Below are 21,393 nucleotides of genomic sequence, written 5' to 3'. Positions count from 1 at the left end.
GTCATCAGCTGCACACGCCGCTGCTCTCTCTTCATCCAGGAGTAGAAATGCCAGTCGCATTCACTATAGCATGGCCTGTCCATGTTTAAAAGTAGTTCCTGTATGTGATTTTTGTTAGCCAGGGACTAGGCTAGCTAAGCTGTAGCATTCCTCTGAAAAAAAGGAAAGGGCCTGTTAGCTTCTCCTGGCACTGGGTTATACCCGGTGCTCCATTTGCTGCTCTTCGCAAATATGAGCAATACCCCAAAATGCCAAAATTCCCTGGTACTGATCGTACTGCTTCCTTGTGTGCTCCTCTGCACTGTCTGAGCTGCCTGGTCCCTCTCTCGTCATTATTCAGCCTCCATAAAACTCCTTAACTTGCTTCCCACCCTGCTCCCTTTGGAGCTGGGATGTCCGTAACCAGGTAGGTGAGCCAGGAGCGAGGGGGGAATGGAACCCAACCCACGCTGGTCCTTCCTCTCCCAGTGCGGCACCGCGGTGGGGGGGACGGGCCTTCGGGGTGACGGAGGCTGCATGGCGGGGGCTGCTGGTCCCCAGGAGCCGGGGAGCGGGCGAGCGTCCGGAGGCAGGAGGTTTCCAGCTTTGCCAAGGCTGCTGTGCACTTCAGCTCTCACTGGGGAGAGAAGTTGTCCTCAGCCTGATCCCTGTGCCCTGAAAAATGCTGCAGAGTTAATGAAGCACAGCAGGCTAATAAAGCAAGGCAGAGAGCCTTGACGCTGTTTCCACTCTTCATACAACACTGGGCAGTGGCTCAGGTTCTTAGTAAATGTTTTGAAAACAATTGCAGACAAGAGCAAAGAGTAGCTGTTTTCCAACCTATTGACAACCTACAAATCCTGTTTAATATCCATTAATGTCTCTTAATGGCGATGATCCATTTGAGTCACAAAAGTTTTCATAAGAAATCCTGAGGAAAAAGATTGTACTTGAGGTGAAGGGAAATATTCTTATTCCTTGGGCATATCGTAGACTCCTTGCAATTTTTTTTCAGCTACATCTTCATTTGCTCAGCTCTTGTCCCTCCTGCCTTGGCCTCGCACTGCAAAAGTCACCGTTTAACTACCCGGATTTGTGAATAGTACAAACACCGGGATCCTCAGTGGCGTCGCTCTGGAGGACAGATGTTTAGAGAAAGTGCGGAATGTATTACATAAATGAAGATGTCTAGAGCTTGTAAATCTGTATCACCCCGATTGCTGTTCTTTTCAATAAACACGCAGACGCGTGCATTGGTTTGCCTTCTCATTCTGCTGTCGTTTGAAGTTGGGGGATCCCTAATCTCCACCTGCTATCGGCTTTTCTGTACAGAACCGGGCTTAACTTGGCCGGGAATGAGGAGAACCAGCCAGAGTTACCCGACCAGCACAGCAGCGAGCTGCGGGTTCTTGGCAAAAGCTTCTAGAGAACGGCCAGTTACGTGAGAATAGCTGGGAACAACAGGTCACGTGGGCTGACCCTTAGTTTTTGTAAGTTCTAAGAGCACACACGAGGTTTTATGAGCTATTTCACTCGCTTAAAAAATACTCTGCCTTTGTCACGTGAAGATATTCTGGTCAGTATTTCTTAATCCCTAGCCCTCTGCAAGCCCAGGACTTGCTGCAGGCCAGGTTCCAGCTCAGTGCCTCTGAAGGCAGGAGAGCAGCTCTCAGAACGCGGGAACAGCCCAGGCCGAGGGGGGGGCTGAGCGGACGCCCCGCTCCCAGCCAGGCCGGCGGGGCTGAGCAGACGAACACCCCCAACGCCTGCACCCGCCCAAGATGGCGGGGCTCTGGGCTCGCGGCAGACGCCCCGCCCCTCGCGGCGCGGCCCCGCCTCCTCCCCGCCCTCCCGCCTCCGCCGGTCCTCCCCGGGCGCGGCGCGGGCGGCTGCCGACAGGGGGCGGTGCGGGGCGGCGCGGGGGTCCGGCGGCGGCGCGGCGTCTCTTGGTGCGCCTCGCGGGCCGTGCCGAGGCGTCATATGACCGTGGCGCGGGGGCGAGCCGGGCCGTGTGGGAGCGTGCGGGTGTCCGACAGCCGCCGCCGCCGCCGCCAGTGCCCGGGCCGAGCCTGCCAGTGCCCCCGGCCCGCCCGCCGCCGCCATGCTGGCGCTGCTCTCCCGGCTGCTGGACTGGTTCCGCTCCCTCTTCTGGAAGGAGGAGATGGAGCTCACCCTGGTGGGGCTGCAGTACTCGGGCAAGACCACCTTCGTCAACGTCATCGCGGTGAGTGGGCCGCGCCGGGCCGGGGGCAGGCCGAGGGGCAGGCCGCGGCGGGGAGCGGCGGCGGGGCCCGGGAGGGGTTCCGGGGGAGCCGCGCGGTGCTGAGGGGGCGCCGCGGCCTGTACGGGCCCGGCAGGAGGGGGCTGCGGCCGAGCCGGGCCGGTAGCGGCCTGGTGTCCGGCCCCGCGCTCAGCAGCCGGTGGCTGGGCCTGGGCTGGCCCTGGCTCACGGTCGTGTCTCGCACGCTGCGCTGAGCTGCGGGTGAAGCTGCTCGGCTGGGCCGCCCGCCGTGGGGAGCGGGCATGTCTGCCCTTGCTGGGCAGGCTCGCAGAGGAGGTGGCCGAGCCGCCGCGTACAGCCGTGATACCGTGCTGCCTCCGTAAACCTTCGTGCGTAATGGGGCCCGCGGAGTCACCGATAGCCGTGTCAGAGCACAGCTCTGCGGTGTGCTCCGGAGGCCCGTTTTGGTGAACGCAGTAGTATGCCTGGGCTCACTGTAGCATAATGTGAAGAGCGTCTTCGGCTGCTTCCTCCCATTTGACTCTTTTTCAGTGCTCCTCAGTAAATGATTTAAATGTTTCCCGCTCATGGTTCTTTTCTCAGATTTTTGCTTATCCTGACTGCTGAAACCTGTACTGAATAATCCATTTTCTCTTAAGGTATGCGCTAAGAAGTCCAACTTCCAAGCCTAACAGCAGTAGACTGCTGAACTTGGGCCTACTTATCTGGTGATCTGCCTGGAGCAGATGAAGGAAGGGTGTGGGAATCCTCCTACATTAAGCTTTTCCATTGTTGAACAAGATAGAGTGGCTTGCTTAAATGGCTTATTCAGCTTTGCTAGTGTCCTGTTCTGTGGATGCATGTGGCAGAAAACATTCAAAGAGAGAAGCTGGAATTTGGAAGCCCTTGTAGGGAGACCGAAATGGGCAACTGGGATACCTTTTGGTTTTGCAGGGAGTGTGACTGACTTGAGTCTGCACCTAGAATGAGAAAGCTGATGTCTTCAACCTCAGACCTTCAACTTTTTTTTTGGAGGCTATCTCCTTAATATTACTGAGTATTTTTATGAATGTATGTATTTGTCAGTTAAGTGAGTTACTGGATAGGAAAAGGGCTCTTATTCTCTTGCATTTATATGTAATCCTTGTTACTGTGACTAGCTGTCAAAACGTAACCAAGCTCCTGTGTAGTTGAGGATGCCAGCACTCAGTGGGCTACATGATAGTTCTGAGAAATGGGTCTGCCCTCATAGAAGGTAACTCTTCCTCTGCCTAATTATGTTAGGTGGAAGTTGCTGAGCTAACCTGAGAATGCCAGAAGCCTTTTCTTTCATGCACAGTGGTGGCTGCCACTACTTCTGGGCTTGGATTTCTAAAAATGAAACTCTGAAATTGTTGAACAACCTCACTTTATGGCCGCTGAGCTGATACTGATTGGTGTGTTCATGCAACTTTGAGCGCTGAGGTTACTCTGCAGATTTTTTTGTCTTCTGGAGTCCTGGATGGTGATGACACTTAACAAAGTACTGCTTTGCTGTTCTGTCTGCATAGTACCAGCAGCACATCTCATCTGTGAATCTGTACTGCAGATATGAGCAGTAGTACAGAGTACAGAGTTGTTGTAGTAGTTGTGCATTAGTTTAGTCCATCTAAGTTGTCTCAAATGGTAGAAGTACTCCGAAGTAAAGCTGACATCTGTTTCCAGCTTGCTTTGCTAGGGGTTGAATCTTGCAAGGTTTCAACCACACGTTAGGATCACGCCTAGACATTTATCTGAGTAAGTGTCATTCAAATAGCCTTGCAAAACTGAGTGAAATAAGGAAGTTGTTATGCATAATGACACAGCCTAGTTAGCTGGTTTAGGTTTGGAAGCAGCAAGTCACATGCCTGAAGTTTTTAATTAGGAAATCTGGTGACTCTTTACAAAAAAACAGAGTGAGGGGACTTGCTCAGGTTTTTGTTATTGGTTTGAAAAAAATAATAGTGTGAGCTTCAGTTATCAGTGCAATATTGCTTCTTACAGAAGGAGTAGTGCTGACTATGGCACGAAGAGCTAACTTCTTGTTAGTGCTTCCTTGACTGACTGTAATTCAGAGTATGCGTTTGGAAATGAGTGCTGGAAAAGAATAACTGGCCTCTGCAGGCCAGTCAATGGTTGGGATGGATGTAGCTATCAAGCATTGGGATTCCTTAAAACTAAAATGAAGGGAATGACACAGCAAGATGCTAGTCCTACAGAATGGCTCTAAAAGCTGGATTGCATAGCAGGAACTTGGTATGGTCTATAAGGTTGCATTTTGTCTAACAAAGGGCTGTTACCAATCTCTTGACAGCAGTGACTTTAATCTAATAAAAATCTGTAATGTAATCTGTGCCAATCAAATCAGGCATGTGTAACTAGGGGAGAAACTCAAGCCAATTACACAGGAGGCCTGATACAACACTGGACTGCTGCTGGAATGGAAGGGCCATGAAAGGCAGACAATCCAGTTCTAGAATAATCTTTTTGTAGATTGGTAGCTGGTTTGGACCATATTTATTCCTCCAGTGCAAGCAAGCACTACACTAAGTAATCAGACTGAACTTAGTTTGACTAAAAGGTTTAAAAACCAACTTTAGCAGTGAATATCCTTAGCTGGATACAATGAATGCAGCTTCTGCTTTGCTAAGGCTCCGTATTAGTCACTGTCTCTAATTAGATATTAAGCATAAGTTTTCCCTGTGCGTGAGTAAACTTGCTCACAAGGGAGGATATAATTTCTTCCTGGTCCTAATTTCCATAATGTAGATGGCCTATGGCTCTTATTTAGAGAAACTGCATGTCATCCCAGTATCACATCTTGAATTGTTAGCTTCTTATCTGAGGGCTTGAAATGCCCATTATTTACTGGAGTCTGCAGGATCTTCTATCGTTTGCATCTCTGCAGTTAGTGTCTGTGAACAGGCTTTCATCAGACTTGCTGTCAAAGTGTGCAGTCCCCGCCATGCTGGTGTGGGGAGGTACGAGCGGCAGCTCCGCTCCACAGCCATCTGATGCAACTGAAACATGACTCAAGTAAACTGACTCTGCTTCCAGGCTGCGGGCAGTGCATGCTGGTGAATAATGGGGCACTTGTTCGGTTTTAGAAAAGTAATTCGTGGAAGAGCGGCATTTCCTATTGTGAAGTCTTGCTTGGAGCCCAGTAGATTGATCCTTGATCCAGGCGTTTGGCACTGGAATGCTGAAGCTTGATAGCCTGATCCTCAGCGGGCAGGAGAGGGGAACTGCAGGGGTGGGAGGCAGGCAGACTTTCCTGATACAGTTGTCAGGTTTAAGAGCTAAACTCAACCTGTTCTGTTTGTGGTGATAAGATAAATAAGATTCCTTTTTAGGATTTGTGTCAAAGCCTGAATTAGTGTGGTTTGGTTTTTAACTTTGGAATATCTGACAAGCCTTTGAGTGAGGTCTTGGTTTCCAGAGAGAGAGGCAATTTTTGCAGTGCCTCTCAACTAAAGATTCCTTTGGCCAGTTGGGAGCTGTGGCTTCCTTCAGTCCTCAGGACTATTATAAGTAACTTTGACTTAAGCCACACAGGAGAAGTGTGGAAAGAGATGGCTCTAAAGAGCTTCGCTGCTACTTTAGTGCCTTCTGAAACACCCAAGTAGGTCATAAATAGCGTACGTTGACACTTCATACACATAATAGTTAAGCGAGAAAGAAGGTTGATATGTTTTTAAGTGAACTGTTTCTTAATCGCAGAAGTCTCTTTAAATGGATTGCCTCACTTCGTTGGGTAATAAAGCTAATATGAGGTGACTCATACTCCAGTTAATACTCTTTCTTTGAGGTCCTGCTTGCTATACCCCACATGGTCTGAAACAGGTGATTGAAATTGGAATCTACTTTCTCCATCGTGGTCCTAAGTTCCTGAATAGCACTCTTTAAGCACCTGGAAAAAGATGCTTTCGTGACTGTCAGAGGCATGAAATGTCCTAAGCTCTTACCTGACTGACTGCTAGATAGAAATATGCCTTTTTAGGTCTTGTTTTACTGCTGTGTGGTAGTTGCATGATAAACAGTCCATGTCCTTTTAAATATCCAGTTGAAGTAAGGGTTGGGGGAATAAAAATGTGTTTTCTTGTCAGATACTGCTATTTTGCTTTCTGCAGCAATCATTCATAGAACTGCTGTTGTAAAGCCTTTCAAGGGACTGTTAGATCACAAGGATTGAAGCTTCTAAACTAGTGTTCAGGCTTCTGAATGTGATCACAACAAGTAGCTGAAACACCGAAGTATTTCAAGAAGGAAGCTGGACTACAGAAACTAGAGAATTGATTTGTCCATCACTTCTTGGTCGAGGCTATGAATGTTGCAGAGGAGGCTTAGTGTAGGGGTAGCTTTATGTAATGCTGAAATGACTCTGCTTTTTTTTTGTTAAGAAGAGATTTCTGAGAGATGTGATGTTTTTCTTAGTGTGAATAGAAAGATAGTCAGGAATGAACAGCGGGGCTTTTGTGCTGGTTCAGGTGGATTGGGAGTGTCCTGCTTGGAATCCATACTCCAATGATGTTGTCTCCTAGTTGGCTAAGCCTGTTTGTGATCTCTTCTGGATGGATGAAAAGTATGATGAGTAAAGATGATAAAAAAATCTTTGTGTAGTAGCAAAGCCTATATGAAGAAATTTGTCCTGTAACAGTAATGAATCATGTTAGCTTTATGAGATGCAAACTAAAGGCTACCCTGGCCTTTTCTGTTGATATAAAGAATCTTCTTGTGCAGGGTGTGGAATCAGAATCTGGTAGCTGTGAACTGGTGGTTGAAGACCATGTGGACAGACCATTGTAGGCAGCGTGCTTTCCAGTGCCAGCACGAGAGAGCTACTGCTCTGGCTGGAAAGAAAGAGGCGGCAATGCCAGTTCTACTGCTGCAGTCTGAGTTCTGCCTTTAATGGTTCCTTTAATGTATTGAAATGAATTTTTAAGGAAGATGCAGGAAGCAGGAATTCCAGTCTTACACTCAATTACTTGATCAAGCTGCTTAGGGCTTGATGCTGACAGTCTGGTAGGCATAACTCCCTGGAACTTGGCAGTCTTCTGGCTGTGGCTTATGGCTATGGAGAGACAGATGAAGTAGCCAGTGTGGTTTGTTTTGGGATGGCTTTTTTACTCAAGACAGCTGGAAATGGTAGGTTTGGTAAGCAGCTTGTTTTAATATTAACTATGTATTAAAAAAGACTAAACTTGTATCCTTTGTACACTTCTGGCATGTTAGGTGATGGTAAGTTAAACACTTGTCCAAAGTCTTCTGATCCTACCCTGTGGGAATGAAGCGTACCCATAACTGGCACACTGCTGGCATGTTCCTGAGGCAAGACTTGTGCGGGTGCTGGCTGGCAAAGCTGCCCCTGGCCTGTTGGGGGGCTGAGGGAGCGGGTGCAGACCCGGAGAGGCGGTCTGCCAGAGTTACAGGCCAAAAGCATGCTTGTGAATGTGGCTCTGCTTCGGCTTGTATGGTGGTGTTTCAGAGCACATGCTAAAGCTAGTGATAGCTGGTGTGTAACAGGTGGGCCAGACTTGGATCTGGTAGTGAGGTGGAGAGTGCAATGGATAAATGGTACAGTCTGTTCAAGATTTGGTGCTAATACTAGACAGGAGGTGTGCTGAACCCAAACGGATTCATGCAGGTGGGTGTCTGCCCTGTAGTCCTACAGTACTGGAATACAGTGCAGGGACCGAGTTCAATCTGGAAGCAGTTTTGCTCCTCTGAATAATCCTTATCTAACATAAGTACTCAAGCAGGTAAATGGGTTCATGTTACACTAAAATGACAATGCTTGGGTTCTCCAGGAGCTTGGAGTATTGAAAGGGGAATATCTCTTAAACCAGGAGGCTTAGAGACTAGTCCCACAGGTTCTTTCTGTATGTGGTCTCTGAACTTTGGTCTGTTTAGTCTCCCTCTTTCTTATCTTTCACATAGGGGCTAGAGTTAACTTTGTTTTGTGACCTTCAGCAAACTGTTTGTATTACTGCTGTATGGTCTGTATGATCTCAGAGTTAATGGCTTAATTCGTAATCACTTCTAGTACACAAGACTGATCTTCAAGGAGGCCTGGATGAAGTACAGTGTCTGCCTATTGGAATGCTTGCAACTGCTGAAAACAGATGCTAGATTTGTAAGCAACTAGTTTCGCTGTCCTTGATGAGTGTTTGAGCAATGCTAATGTGTATGACAACAGCCAAGCACTTTCAGATTGGGAATTGAAAGTATTTCTGTGCTTATCAAACTTGTTTTAAAGCTGATGCCTATTTTAGAAGGAGAAAGCATTGTATTGTGAACACACAGTGATAGGACTGAGTAATCTGCTCTATGGGGGACAGGGAAATCTGATTCAAACAGAACTGCCTACTAATAAAAGCATATTCTTTTTGTTCTGCTATGTGAATAGCTTTTGCATATGAGTACTCTAAGAGGCAGCTGAATTCCCGCCTTTCTTCCTCTGCAGAGGTAGTAAACAAAAGCACTCTAAATTCTGGGTTTAGAGAACTGTTTCTGGGCCAAGACAGTTGGAGACCATCGCAGAACCTATCAAAGGAGATCACTGCCTGCTAGCACAGTTCATTACAATCGTTTTAACCATTTTTTGACCTGTCTTAAAAGATGACTGCCAGTAGCTTTCATTAGGTACACTAACTGTGAACAGAGGAACACCCACACTTATATCAGAGTAAGGTCTTTCGATTGAAGATCTGAGTTGATCAACCTGCAGTCAGGTGTGCTTCTCAAAGGTGCCTCACCTCAGAATCCAGAGCCACCAGCCTTCCTATAGAGAGAAAGGACATGCTTGTGTGTTGGAGGCAGCTCAGTGGAGGCACCTCCTACCCTTTCCTTCTGTTTCTGACACATCAGAAAGTATGTTGGGTAGTGCTGGTTTGTCTCACCTCAAAGCAGAGTACAGAAAGCTGAAACTCAAGTTGTAACTGAGCAACTCCCTAGAGTAGTTTTTCAGTGTTTTATGCCACCTGGATGTGTAGCATGGGTAGAGAGTACCTGGAAAGTAGTATAAGGTGCAGCAGCATTTCTGAGGATTCTGTAAAAGCTTCCTTGTGGTGGATCACAGTGATTTCTTCAACATTACGTTAAACACATGGCAAATGAGGCGCTGCTCCCATCCGAAGGAATCTGTATCCTAAAAGAATGGCGAGAAAGCATGAACTGTTGATAGGAACAGCTCTTAAGTGAAGAATCTGGAAGTATCTAAGTGGGAACAGCTGACAGCATATGGGGTAATACGAAGTAGCACAGAGATGGAAGTTCAGGGAGTGCTTGGGAGATGTTTGGTTAGCAGATGTGGGTGTAGGGTGCGACTGGAGAGGCAGGAATGCAGTGGTTCTTGAGCAACCGTGGCAAGCTGACCCTTCAAAGGCAAGATTGACAGTGCATGCTTTATGAACTGCACTGAACTGCATCTGGCCTGGAAAGCATGGTTAACCATCTGCTGCTGAGCCACACATCATGAAACTGGCTGAGGTGGACAACTCATGCACTGGGCTTCCAGGGCAGGAACGGGAAGCTAATGAGCAGGCGTTCAGGTCCTGCACCTACCTTGCTAAGTTAGCAGAATGATTAGTGAGGTTGCTGAAACAGTGCTGTGTGAGATTGATACATCCTCTTCTGCATAACTTAAATGATTGGAAGTTCTTTCAAATGAGAACGCCAAACACCTGCCAAATGAGGTTTAAGCTGTCCATTTTTCAGGTCATCACTGTTTTTACTGTTGCATTCCTTGGATCCAAGACTTTTTTTTTACTCCTTTTAAGAGACTGTTAGTCTGTGTAGCCATGCACTGAACAGCAGATCTTAAATGTGAAAAATTACCACCTGTTCAGGGGACTGCTGGCTTCAAATCCAAGCTCTGGATGTGTTTCTGTTTTGGAGGTCAACAGCAAGATCTATGTGCCATTTAGCCGAAGGACTTGGCCAAATAAGCCCAAATGAGACTGCTATTATCTCTGTGTTTTCAGTTGACTTCTGATATTTATCAGCATTATACAGGAGTCTGTATTGTGTGAGGCTTGCCACTTTGGTTTGCTAGTGGAAAATCACAGGGTTTTTAGGGGGTGAAATTGGGGAAACAAACTGAAGAAAGTGTGGTGTTCTAGACATAGAAGTGAATGACAAAGCATTGGTACTACAAGCTGCTCGTCTTCTGGTTGCAAACTCTGAACAGCATGTACTCAAAGCAGACCTAGGTACTACTTCCAGCTTGTGAGCAGTTGGGCCCTAACTCTGTAGGGCAATGTGATGTTTGCTTCAGGGATCCTAAAGGGCTTTTAACTCAGACTAGCTTCTCTGTGCAACTTCAGAGGAGAGAAGCAGACTTTCTGCTGCTATGATATTGAACCCTAATTAGACAACTGGATGCATTTGAGTCGACCTTTTTTCCAAATCTAGTTGACTGTCTGTTTTTATTACACATAATGGCTGTAGATACGTAATGACTACTGTGGCTGAGATTCCCTTTCTGCCAAATAGCCAAGGGAGCATGGGAGAAATCTGTACTCCTGTTGATAATGCTTGTTATGGCTCCTGGGTTAGCTACAGGACATAGCTGTGAACTTGGCTTTCAAGCTGTTACAGATAAAAACATCTGCCACTAGAGAACGAACCTCTCTAACATGACACTGTTTTGTAGCAGTTATGTCAGAGCTTAAAATGATGCTGAACTTCTGGTGGAAACAGGCTGAAATCCTCTCCGGTTGCATTTCGATTGCCTCTTCCGCTGCTGAACAAGTTGGATGCTGTGTAGCCTAGCAGGAAGCAGACCTGTCAGGTCCTTCCACTTTCCAGCCTTTTAAAACTCCTCAGGGAGTTAACCTGTGGGTTGGAGGCGTACTCCACAAGAGTGATTTATTACTGTAAATGCTGTCCATAGAGTAGCTTGCATCAGAGGAAAAATCTTCTGGATATTTCTAGCTTCCAGGTAACTAGGAGATCCTGACGTACAGAACATGGCTGCAGCAGAAGTAGGTGAATGGCTCTTTTCCTATACTTGTCCTGGCTGTCCATCTGTTCAGCTATGCAAAACACTTCTGCCCGAGTAACTTTGCTCCCCTGACTGTTTCAAGGCTTGAAAAGTTATGTAAGTGCTTGTAAAAAATGACTGACTTCACACAAGCTTCAGTACTCATTAATATAACATCTATGACTTCTTGACTATAAAACCTTTGTTTGGAAGGCAAATGGTTAGGAAAAGCTTATGATATTTTACTATGTAAACTAGCTGCATCAGATAAGCACTAAATTTAACTTCCTTTTTTTCCAGTCAGGTCAATTCAGTGAAGATATGATTCCTACTGTGGGCTTCAACATGAGAAAAGTTACGAAGGGTAATGTTACAATAAAGGTATGTCACCATTAATGACTGCCTCTTGTTAAACCCATGCAAGGTTGTCTTCAGCTTCTAGTTTAAAATTTGTATGTTTGCTCTGGTTTGCTTCCACCGTTGGGACAAATACAGGAAACTGCAGAGGCTCAGCTAAATCGGTCAAATAGCTTTAAGAATACACTTAGGTTTATTTATGGGGTTTCTTAAATGAGAACCTGGGTGTGATTTCCAGGTTCATGGAATAGTTAAAACAATGTTGTGATAATGCTGTCTGGCTTTAATCTGAGTTAATTTTCACATGTTTAGGGCCAAGAGATCCTCCTCTTCTGCTCATCAACATTGCTTAAGGGAAACCTTACATCAAAAGCAAAGTTTTAAGTCAATGTATCTTACTTTATTTTCTTGTATACTGCAGTATGTAAACTTAGCACACAAGTGTGTTCTTGCATCTGGTGTGAGATGCTCTAGTTTGTATCTTATGCTATTGGGCCTGCAAGTTTTGAGCAGCTGTACGAGGGATTATTTCTGTTCTAATATGTGAGAGGTCATGCAGCTGGCCTAAGGAGAAAGGAAAAACTGGGGTTTGATTTCTTGTCTTATCTTTGTGTGACACATTTAAACATAGTGCATGGCTAAATTGTCTTTTTTCCCTTGCCTTAAGATTTGGGATATAGGAGGGCAACCACGATTCCGAAGCATGTGGGAGCGATATTGCAGAGGAGTTAATGCTATTGTGTAAGTGTCATCTTCCTTCAGCTAGTACTTAACTGCAGATTTGCTTCTCTTCTGTGTGTAGCCTTTCTAACAGTGCATGCTTGACTCTGTAGTACTCGTTTTAATTTTGAAACTGAACTGCAACTGTATTGACCTTTTTTTACCCTTAAGTTTAGGGCTCAAGATGGGTTATTTTCTTATCAGTGTCTGATCTGAAGTACTAACTACATCCTATCTGAACTGGGTGGCAGTGCTATCTAACTGAAAGAATCTTTCATGTTCTCTGATCTTAGAGAACTTTTAAAAAAGAACCAAATTCTTTGCTCAGAAGACTGAGCTTTGTTTAAAGCCTTGTTGAATGTGCTCAAAACTGACAGTGTAAAGGAAACGCTGCTGTTTCTGAAGTAGTTCAGTCTCGCTGACCTAACCTTAAATTCTCTTTAAAGCTACATGGTAGATGCTGCAGATCGTGAAAAAATAGAAGCCTCTCGAAATGAGCTGCACAATCTTCTAGATAAGCCACAGTTACAAGGGATCCCTGTAAGTAGTATTGCCTTACACAGTATTAAACTTGCTTGAGGAGTGAATGTGCATAACTTCAGCAACTCTGAAGTCCAACTTGAACTCTTAACTCACATGTAAGGCCTAACCTTACTGATTAAGCATGAACAATACCTGCCTCTAGTGCCTTAAATCAAATTGTTGAACTCAGTCAATCCTTCAGTGATCTTATTCTTGTTCAGTGTCCACAAAAAAAAAAAGATTGGAACAATGGTTTAGAGTATTCCACAGTATGAGTTTGTGCTCTCTTCTAGAGTCTACTATAGTACAGGTTAACCAGACTGTAGTACAGAAGTATAGAGTAAGTTTGGGGAATTTTCAGCTGAAAGTTGATTGTTCTCAGTTTTATCAGCTGATGTGTTCTCATGCTTGCTTATTTGTACCCCCTCTTTCCCTGTGACTAGGTCAATCTTCCTTCTTGATCTGGTTTAATAGTGAATGTCTCATTCAGTTAGATTTAATAGCCTAGTGCAAACTGCTTGTCAGACTCCCCTGAAGTTTGTTGTTTGTGGGTTGCTTGTGTTGGTTTTGGGGTTTTGGGGGGTTTGTGTTGTTTTTAAAAAGCAAAGCTGCAACCATTTCCTTCTGCTCTGGATTTCAGGTTCTAGTACTTGGAAATAAGAGAGACCTTCCTAATGCTTTGGATGAGAAACAGCTAATTGAAAAAATGTAAGTCTAACTCTTCTAAGAAAGGCTACTTTACTCAATAAGTGAATTAATGTCCATATAGGGTTGTTAGATCAAGAAGCTTGCATGTATAAGTTGAAAACCAAGCAATGGGAGGTAGCCAAAACATTGCACAGAAACAAGTTATGTGGAGAAGAAGTGGAACAGTTTAGATTCTCAGTATAAGAGTCCTTGTTATAAGTGAAGTGAATGTTGAAATGTTCTGTCTTTCATAGGAACCTTGCTGCTATTCAGGACAGAGAAATCTGCTGCTACTCAATTTCGTGCAAAGAGAAAGATAATATAGGTAACTATTCACTTAAAATGCTAAGCTTTATGAAGTGCTGTTGGAGGATGGATTGGGGGATTGTAACTTCTTAAACACAAGCTTCCTGGCTTCAGGAAACTGGTAACAAATCAAAGAACAGTGTGTAAGCTCACTGGTTAAATTAGGTATAACTCCTGATGGCAGTGAGGAAGCTTGACTGGTATTAAAGTTGTGTAAGGGTTGTAGTTATCAAAACACATGTCAGTCTCCTGTGAAATCTGCTGCCTTTCTTTAGTTGGCAGAAAATAGCTGACTAGTCTCACTATTAGCTTGGCCTACATGATTTTATACTTCTATCTGGTACTCTCAACTCTGCCTCACTTCATCAGGCTAGCAAATACTTGCAGCAAGTTTTTCCTCAACAGTTACTCCCTTGAAATAATCATATTCCCTTGCTGTCTTATCAAAGCGCTTCATCTTGTGGCCTGTGCTAGTCACTATGCCATGCAGCCAAACAGTAGATTTTTCTGGTGCTGACATCAATTGCTTTAGAATTTCTGGAGTTCAAAGGCAGAAACCCTGCTACTGTTTAATACCAAGGTCTTGCCACTATGTTGTAAGTAAACTGAGTATTTGCAACTGAATGAAAACACAGTACTTAACAATGCTGGCCATCCCTCTCCTGATGCCTTCTTGTGGCTGCTGTGAGATTAACATTGCTTCATTGGCAAGCTGACGTGAGTTTACTGATGGGGGAAACTGGAGGTTGGTGGTCACAGGAAGAAGCTATAGAGGATACTAGGACTGCTTTTATTAAGGACTCAACTTCTTACCAAGAAGAATGAACAGCCTGTGGAACTCTTCTGGCTTCTTATCCAAGAAGCCCCTGTCACCTTACCATCAGTAAAAGATTCGAACATGGTGGCTAGGAGGAGCAGATACTCCCTTCTTATCCTGTCTCCTGCACAAGGCTCACAGCACAGCTGAGCACCACTGATGCTATAGGGAAGGTGCTGCTGGAAGCATTGGGCTGGTGTGACGCTAGTGCATGTCACTTCCTTGGGAGACCCACTTTGAAGCATGGGGCAGCCTGATGCCTTGTACTGTAGGGCTAAACTGACTTTGTTCTCACCAGTGAGGAGAGGCAGACTGGCTAAATAGACAAATGTTGATCTGAAACTAATTATGTGAGCCATAGCAAAGTATCAGATTAAAGGATGTCTTTTTCCTAGAGGTGTAGTTGACTGAGGAACCAGGATGACTGGGGCAATTCCTTGAAAAGTTACTTAAAGGATGCTGGGCAGTTATAGGACCAAAGCACTGACAGCAAGCATTCAAAAAAAATCCTTCTGTTGATCTGTCTTGGACCATCCTCTAGAGAGGGGCTGGATATTGCTGTCATGTATTTGAGGACACTGGCATACCAAAGCCCTGCCAGTTATACAAATAGACACTTGAATACGGAACTGAACTTCTCTTTCTCTCTTTAGATATCACGCTTCAGTGGCTTATTCAGCATTCAAAATCTAGAAGAAGCTGAAGTCTTCCTGGAATCTCCAGTACCAGTTGGCCATAATCTCAATTGTCCACTTCCCTCCATAATGAGATATTACCCAAAAATCCTGTATCAAGAATCTGCCTTTTCACGGTTCATTTCTCATGTGCACTGCTGAAGACTTGTATTCCTATTCTGTCACAAAACAACTAGAGTTGTCATGATAAAGTCAGCACAAATATTTATTTTACAACCATCTGTGGTGGGTGGGTTGTGGGGGGGCTTTTTAAAAAAAAATCTCTCTACCATGTTAACTATGATGGTACACTCTGTTCTGGTTTTTCAGGGCCAGGTTTTTATATGATTTTCAGCAAGTGTTTTATTTCTAGTGTTTAGTGGCTTGAAGATGCTGATGCTTGACAGCATTAAGATTCTGTAAGATGCCACATACAGTAGTTAGAAAACATTTAAGCGTGAGTTGTGGGATACTGATTTATCTCACAAATGCATGTGATGTGTGTATGTAAGCAGAGAAATGGAAACTGTTTGCAGAGGGGAGCACAAGGCATAGATCAGCATCACTAATCTACAGCTGAGATCTTACCCTGTCACTTGAAAAAGAAAACTCTCATGATGAATTAGGAAAGAGTCAACTGTTTAAAATCATTTTGTTGCTTCTGTTTAACATTTGTGCGGGGGATGGGGATGGACTGTTTTGTCAAGCTTACAAAAATTGGAGTATTCCAGCATGAAAACAAATTGCTAGGAACATCAGACTTTGTTCAAATACATTTTTCTATCTACAGATACTAGTGGTCTCTATCTGAAACCAGAACACACATTCTGAGCAGCTGCATGACACTTAAGTTACTGGTGTTTTTGTATAGAGTCAGTCGACCTTTAGCACAATATCTATGTAATTGTCTAGTGTCTCTCCTGCTCATGAAATGGCTGGGCACAGTTTCACCTGGTGCTATGGAATATCTAGGCTATTGTGACAACTCTAGACCTGCCTGCTTTCTTGATGTAACCATGTGCAAAGTCTGTAAGTTGCAAGATGAAATGTTCTACTGTGTCAAAGCACAAGAGAGCCAATGAATCGATCCTGTTTCTTGACTAGCTCCTACAGTATAGGGAAGTATGTACAAACTAAAGATTGTAATGTTTTTGTAGCTTTACTTTCTCAATGACTTCAGTATATTTAAAGGAACAGACTTAAGACTGGTTTGTTCATACAGTAATGTCAGTGTAGCTTACTAGTGTATGCAAATACATCGTACACCTGCTTGTGTTGCCTCACACTGTGTGTGATTCTTCACCTAAATGTAGTTTGCATTGTGTCAGAGCCTTTGGTTGGAAACACCGTGTAGTCCATATCAGTTACGACAAGCCAGTTTTAACTTAGACTGCCATGGCCTTACTGTTCTGTACCAACTATCGCGCTGTTGCACAGACACTACGTGCTGCCTGCATTCGGTCTGAACTTGCATTTTAACTTTTTGTCCCCTTTCAGTTCTCTGAAGCATGATTTCAGTTAATTCATACTCTGGTGCTGTAGAGGAGAGGGTATATTAACTTGCTACTGTAGTCCCTAGTTCACCAGGAACTGCTACAGTTACTTTTATTTAGCAAACTTGCTTGTGCCTAAATAAGGAAAATAAACTAGAATGTGTGAATCTTTGTGGGGGACCAGGTCACTGTTTAGTTAACTGGCCTATAGCTAAACTTGATGTGTTTGGTGTTTATATACTTCACTGCTTTCAGCGTTTATGGCATCCAAACACTACCAATTGTTAACCTGTGCATTACTCTCTGCATGTGAACAACTTATACAATTACTGAACTTTGTAAATACGTGAATTTTTTTATTTAGGTGGATGCATATGTTGGTTTACTGCTCTTCAGCTTTATTCAATAAACTTATGTTTTGAGGGTTGTATTGACACTTAACTGACTTGAGTTGATGTGGCTTAACTCATGGAAATATGTTATGGGATATCCGTCTCCTCTCCCACAAGATTACAGTGTAGGAAGAAGGCTCGGTAAATACCTGAGCTTCTTCATGTTCTGTGCTTCAACTATTCAAGTGAAATGCCTATAAAACTACCTTCCAGGCCTGGGGCTTTCTCAGTTTACACGAGCAAGCTTAGCTAGTCGCTCTCAGCAGACTTTGGTGCTTTTTTATGTTTATGAAAAGCACTGGGCAGCTGAAGGGTCTTGAGTAGGGGCGGCCTTCTGGAGCTCTGTTTTCAGGAGAAAAATGCATGTGTCTACAAGCTTGTTTCTTGTTGTCAAGCCTAGAGTAAAACCTTTGCTTTTCTAGCACAAGTGTCAGATCTAGGCAGTGCCTGATCATTCACTGCCAATTAAAGTGTAAAGGTTCATATCTCATTGGAAAGTGAGGCTTTCCTTGACTGAGGTCTTGAACAAAATCTTTGTCGTGATTGTAGTATGAAGTTATGCTGACTGTTCTTCCCAAATACTTTGCTGCATTAATTTCTCTTGGGTCACCAATTAACTTACAGGACCGTATGTCAACATCTTCCAAGTAACGGTAACAAATTGCATGTCTTCTCTTCACGGCCTGTCTCCATGTAAGCTTTCAGACTGACTGAGCTGTAGCAGGTTAGTTTTTAGGCCTGAGTACTGGTCACTTAGCATCCTTCAGGTGTAACTCGGCTGGTGGGAAGGACTAATGAACTGTTGAGTAAAAGATCATGTGCATATTTCTTCAGTTGATGGGGTTTCCTGCATGCAAAACAAGCTACCTGTAGTTAGCATTCAAAGCAAAATGCCACTTGATGCAAAACCTGAAAACAGTGTTGCTGCTGTAAGATTTGTCACCCTGGTTGGTCTGATACCAGTACTAATGACTTAAATCAGCTGTGGTGTGAACTTGGCCAACAGCTGCTTGCTTGATGTGGTGTTTAAGTAAGAGTTTCTACTTCTAAATGTAACTGGCAAGGAGAGGTACGCTGGCCACCTGTGATGTGTGTACTCTTAAAGTACATTTGCATTACTTCCCGAGATGACTCCACCTAGGTTTTCACAGCCATCCTTGTATGGTTCTTCCAGATGCCTTTAGTTACTCACATGGCGGAAATGTAGACCTTGAAGACACTATTTGAATCCGGTGCAGAGGATTACACTTTTCTTTTTGAGGGCTTGATTAACTTCCCAACTACCTTCATTTTGAAACAGAAGGGATGTGTAGTAAGTCTTTCCAGAGGTGAGGCTGTTCTTGCCACCTTTCAGCCTTGGACTGAAAAAACTACTTGCTCACCTGGCACAGTGAAGTCCAAGGTCAGACCTTTTCTGTTCTAGTAAAGGTGTGGAACCTAAGGTAGGCATTAGCAGTCTTGTCTGCTGAACTTGCTGTCGGTTTTGCTCCATACAAGTGATCACTCTTACTGATCATAAAACAGTGCGTCTCTAGACTAGACTAGGAAGAAACGTTTGTGCGTACAGCCACAGCACCGCGCTGTGTGAAAGTTTTCCTTGGAGCATTAAAGTCCTATGAACTCAAGTGTAGATGGTGGTTTCTTAAGTGCAATTACAGTGCAGCGTAATTCTCATCATCGCCCCGAGTACAGCTGAGTGTCCTAGCAGCTGCACAGAGCAATTCTGTACTACCACTTGGCAACATGAAAAATCCACAATGTGGAGCTGTTTTGTGGTCTGTGGAACTAATAATCTAGTTTCTTACCAATGTGTGCTTTCTCTTTGCATCTTTATGGAAGCAGGTTGGGAAGATGGTCCTTTTTGGATGCTGACATACAACTGCATAATCTTCACTTTCTGGTAGAAGAAAGGAGGCCAAAGAAAATGCCTTAAACAGTCTCTCTGGTTAAATGAATAGGAATGTTGTGCAGGGATCTATAATAACTTGAAGTATGACTTAGCTGGATTATCAAGCTTTTAACTTTTCTAATGCTTAATTTTATAGTTACTGTGGCTGTGCACTAGCATGTTGTGATTTGCTTTGTGCGTGTTTACTGAATGTGAAAGAAATGTGCTCCCTCCTGGTAGCATGCCCCAGCGCTGCTCCATGCTGGCTTGCTTTTGCACTGACCCTGACTAGAGAGAGCCATGTGAATTCTGAATAGGGCGTCTAAATCAGGTTACTTGAGCTGTCTTGCTGAGAGCGGTGCATTGCTGATCACAGGAGCAGCAAAGCAATGAATCGTGTTAAAGAAGTCATGTGTGAATGCCCGAGACTAGTCTGTGCTTCAGGACTTTTATTCCCAAAACATGAGTGTGGAAGGACTTGTCTCACTAAACCGTAAACCTTCAATGAGTAGTCTACAGCTTTAGGAGTACCGATGCTGAACGTTAAAGTATGCCTTGGTGAAACATCGGGGGGGGGTGGGTTCTTTTACATGTCACTGAAATGATAAAGATGGAATGGCAGTCAAGGGGGTATGCACATACTCTTTTAAAGGAGAAGTAAAATATTTGATGTTTTTTTTTCTGTCACAGTGGAAGGTGGGTAAGTAGACCTTTGTGCCAGGATTAGTGCCTTTTAATTATGACAGTACAGGTTTTATTCTGTTAAAGGCAACATCTATCATTGTGACCGTTTTGAAGTGCTTCAATAAAGTGTTGTTGAAAACCATTCTTTGGCATATTCATCTGTAGTAGTACAGCTGCTTTTGATATTGTTAGAAATATGTAAGAAGCCCTTATTACCAAACTGTGGGAAACATTGTTACACTCAAGCTAAACTAAACACTTCTGTGCTATGATTTAATTCTTTAGATCATCTGTGAGAGGAACAAACAGGCTGACTCCTTGAAGCACTCCTCTGACCATGAAGAGTAGGTGGCACCAGTTCCGTGTAGGCAGATGCATTCAGGTAGTCAATTCAAGAAGTGTTTCTTGGCCTAATAAGGAAACTTCACGTTTTAAACTGTCATAAAACCATGACCTTGAATATGTGAATGAGGCTAATTCTAAATGAATTCTAAATGTCATGTTTTCGTTTAAAAGAAAATAAGTAGTTGAGTGCTCCTGCCTGGTTGATGTTTAGTTGGTGTGTGCTGTTAGCAGTGTTTTCTGTAGGAGCTGTAACTACATAACTTCATCCTGAGAGAGTGACTGTAAGCCTTGTGCTCACTGAGGGGCAACTTTCTGAGTAGTTGGTCTGTGAAACTCTTACCACTTCTGGTACAGCTTTGCTTTACATGCGGAGAGTGTTTGTTGGTCTCATTTGTGTTTCTCTCTGAAAAGACCTACTGGGTAGAAGTTCATAAACCATATTATTCAACAAACAAAGCAAATACCTGAGTAAGGAAAGAAAAAGCTGTTGTGATGTGTGAAATTTGAAGCTAAACTTGATTCTCACAGGAGTCTCAGTGAAGTAAACTGATAACTTTGGATGTGGAAAGATATTTCAGTCTTTTGAACAATGAGGAACTTTCTTCATTTTTAGGGTCAATAAATTAATCCCTTTCTTGGTGTGAATATTATCTCTGGTGCATAAGGGGAAGAGCATGAAAAAGATGTATGAATTCCACAGATTGAGGAAGGGAACTGAAAGAGCAACGTCAGGCTGCTGTGTTTGAATAGGCAAGAGGATTTTAACAGGAGTTGGCATACAGAAGTCTTGGTGGACCACTGAATTTGGGGGAGGGGGGGTGTTTAGATGTATTTGTTCTGTTTCTGTTGCAATGAATGGAAAACTAAGAGCAAGATCTGACTTCTAGATAGTTCTAAATAGTTTAAAATACAGGCTGAAGACAAATCATTACTGTCTGGTTGTCTGTGATAAGTCTTTAATTTTTTTCCCCCTCCCTAGGTAGAGATTTTCTCATATTATTTGTCATATTTCTTCATGCACTTCCTTGCTAAAAGGTTGCAGCGCTAGCGTGAGCACGGGTCCTTAGTTCCGCGATGACGCAGTCGCACTCAAAACCAGAGTCACTAGCGATGCTCTCGCGGTTTGTCTCCTGTACCTCTCCCAGCTGGAACTTCTTTACTGACTGTTCTGGTGACTGCACGTTCACTTTCACAGTGTAGGTATGGAAGTGGCGTTCGTCCCCTTTTCTGTCTCTGCTGCTTTGTGATCCCTCCGGCTGCCCCAGCGCTGGCTTTCTGCGCCCTCCCGGTGCTGTGTTCGCCCTGTG

The 21,393-nt window shown here is 44.1% G+C and overlaps 1 protein-coding gene across 1 annotated transcript; it reads left to right on the top strand.

Moving 5' to 3' along the window:
• Nucleotides 1–1,883: 1,883 nt before the first annotated feature.
• ARL8B (ADP ribosylation factor like GTPase 8B) lies at nt 1,884–19,883 on the top strand. The gene is made up of 7 exons (XM_054837732.1): nt 1,884–2,203; nt 11,502–11,582; nt 12,226–12,299; nt 12,725–12,818; nt 13,441–13,508; nt 13,742–13,812; nt 15,264–19,883. Exons 1-7 carry the CDS (start codon nt 2,081–2,083, stop codon nt 15,311–15,313), a joined length of 561 nt encoding a protein of 186 aa, XP_054693707.1. The 5' UTR covers nt 1,884–2,080; the 3' UTR covers nt 15,314–19,883.
• The last annotated feature ends 1,510 nt before the right edge of the window (nt 19,884–21,393 follow it).

This window comes from Grus americana, chromosome 11 (genome assembly GCF_028858705.1).
Source record: "Grus americana isolate bGruAme1 chromosome 11, bGruAme1.mat, whole genome shotgun sequence".
Lineage (NCBI taxonomy): Eukaryota > Metazoa > Chordata > Aves > Gruiformes > Gruidae > Grus > Grus americana.
Note: the sequence above shows the minus strand (reverse complement) of the source record. Positions and strands in the feature narration are given on the sequence as shown.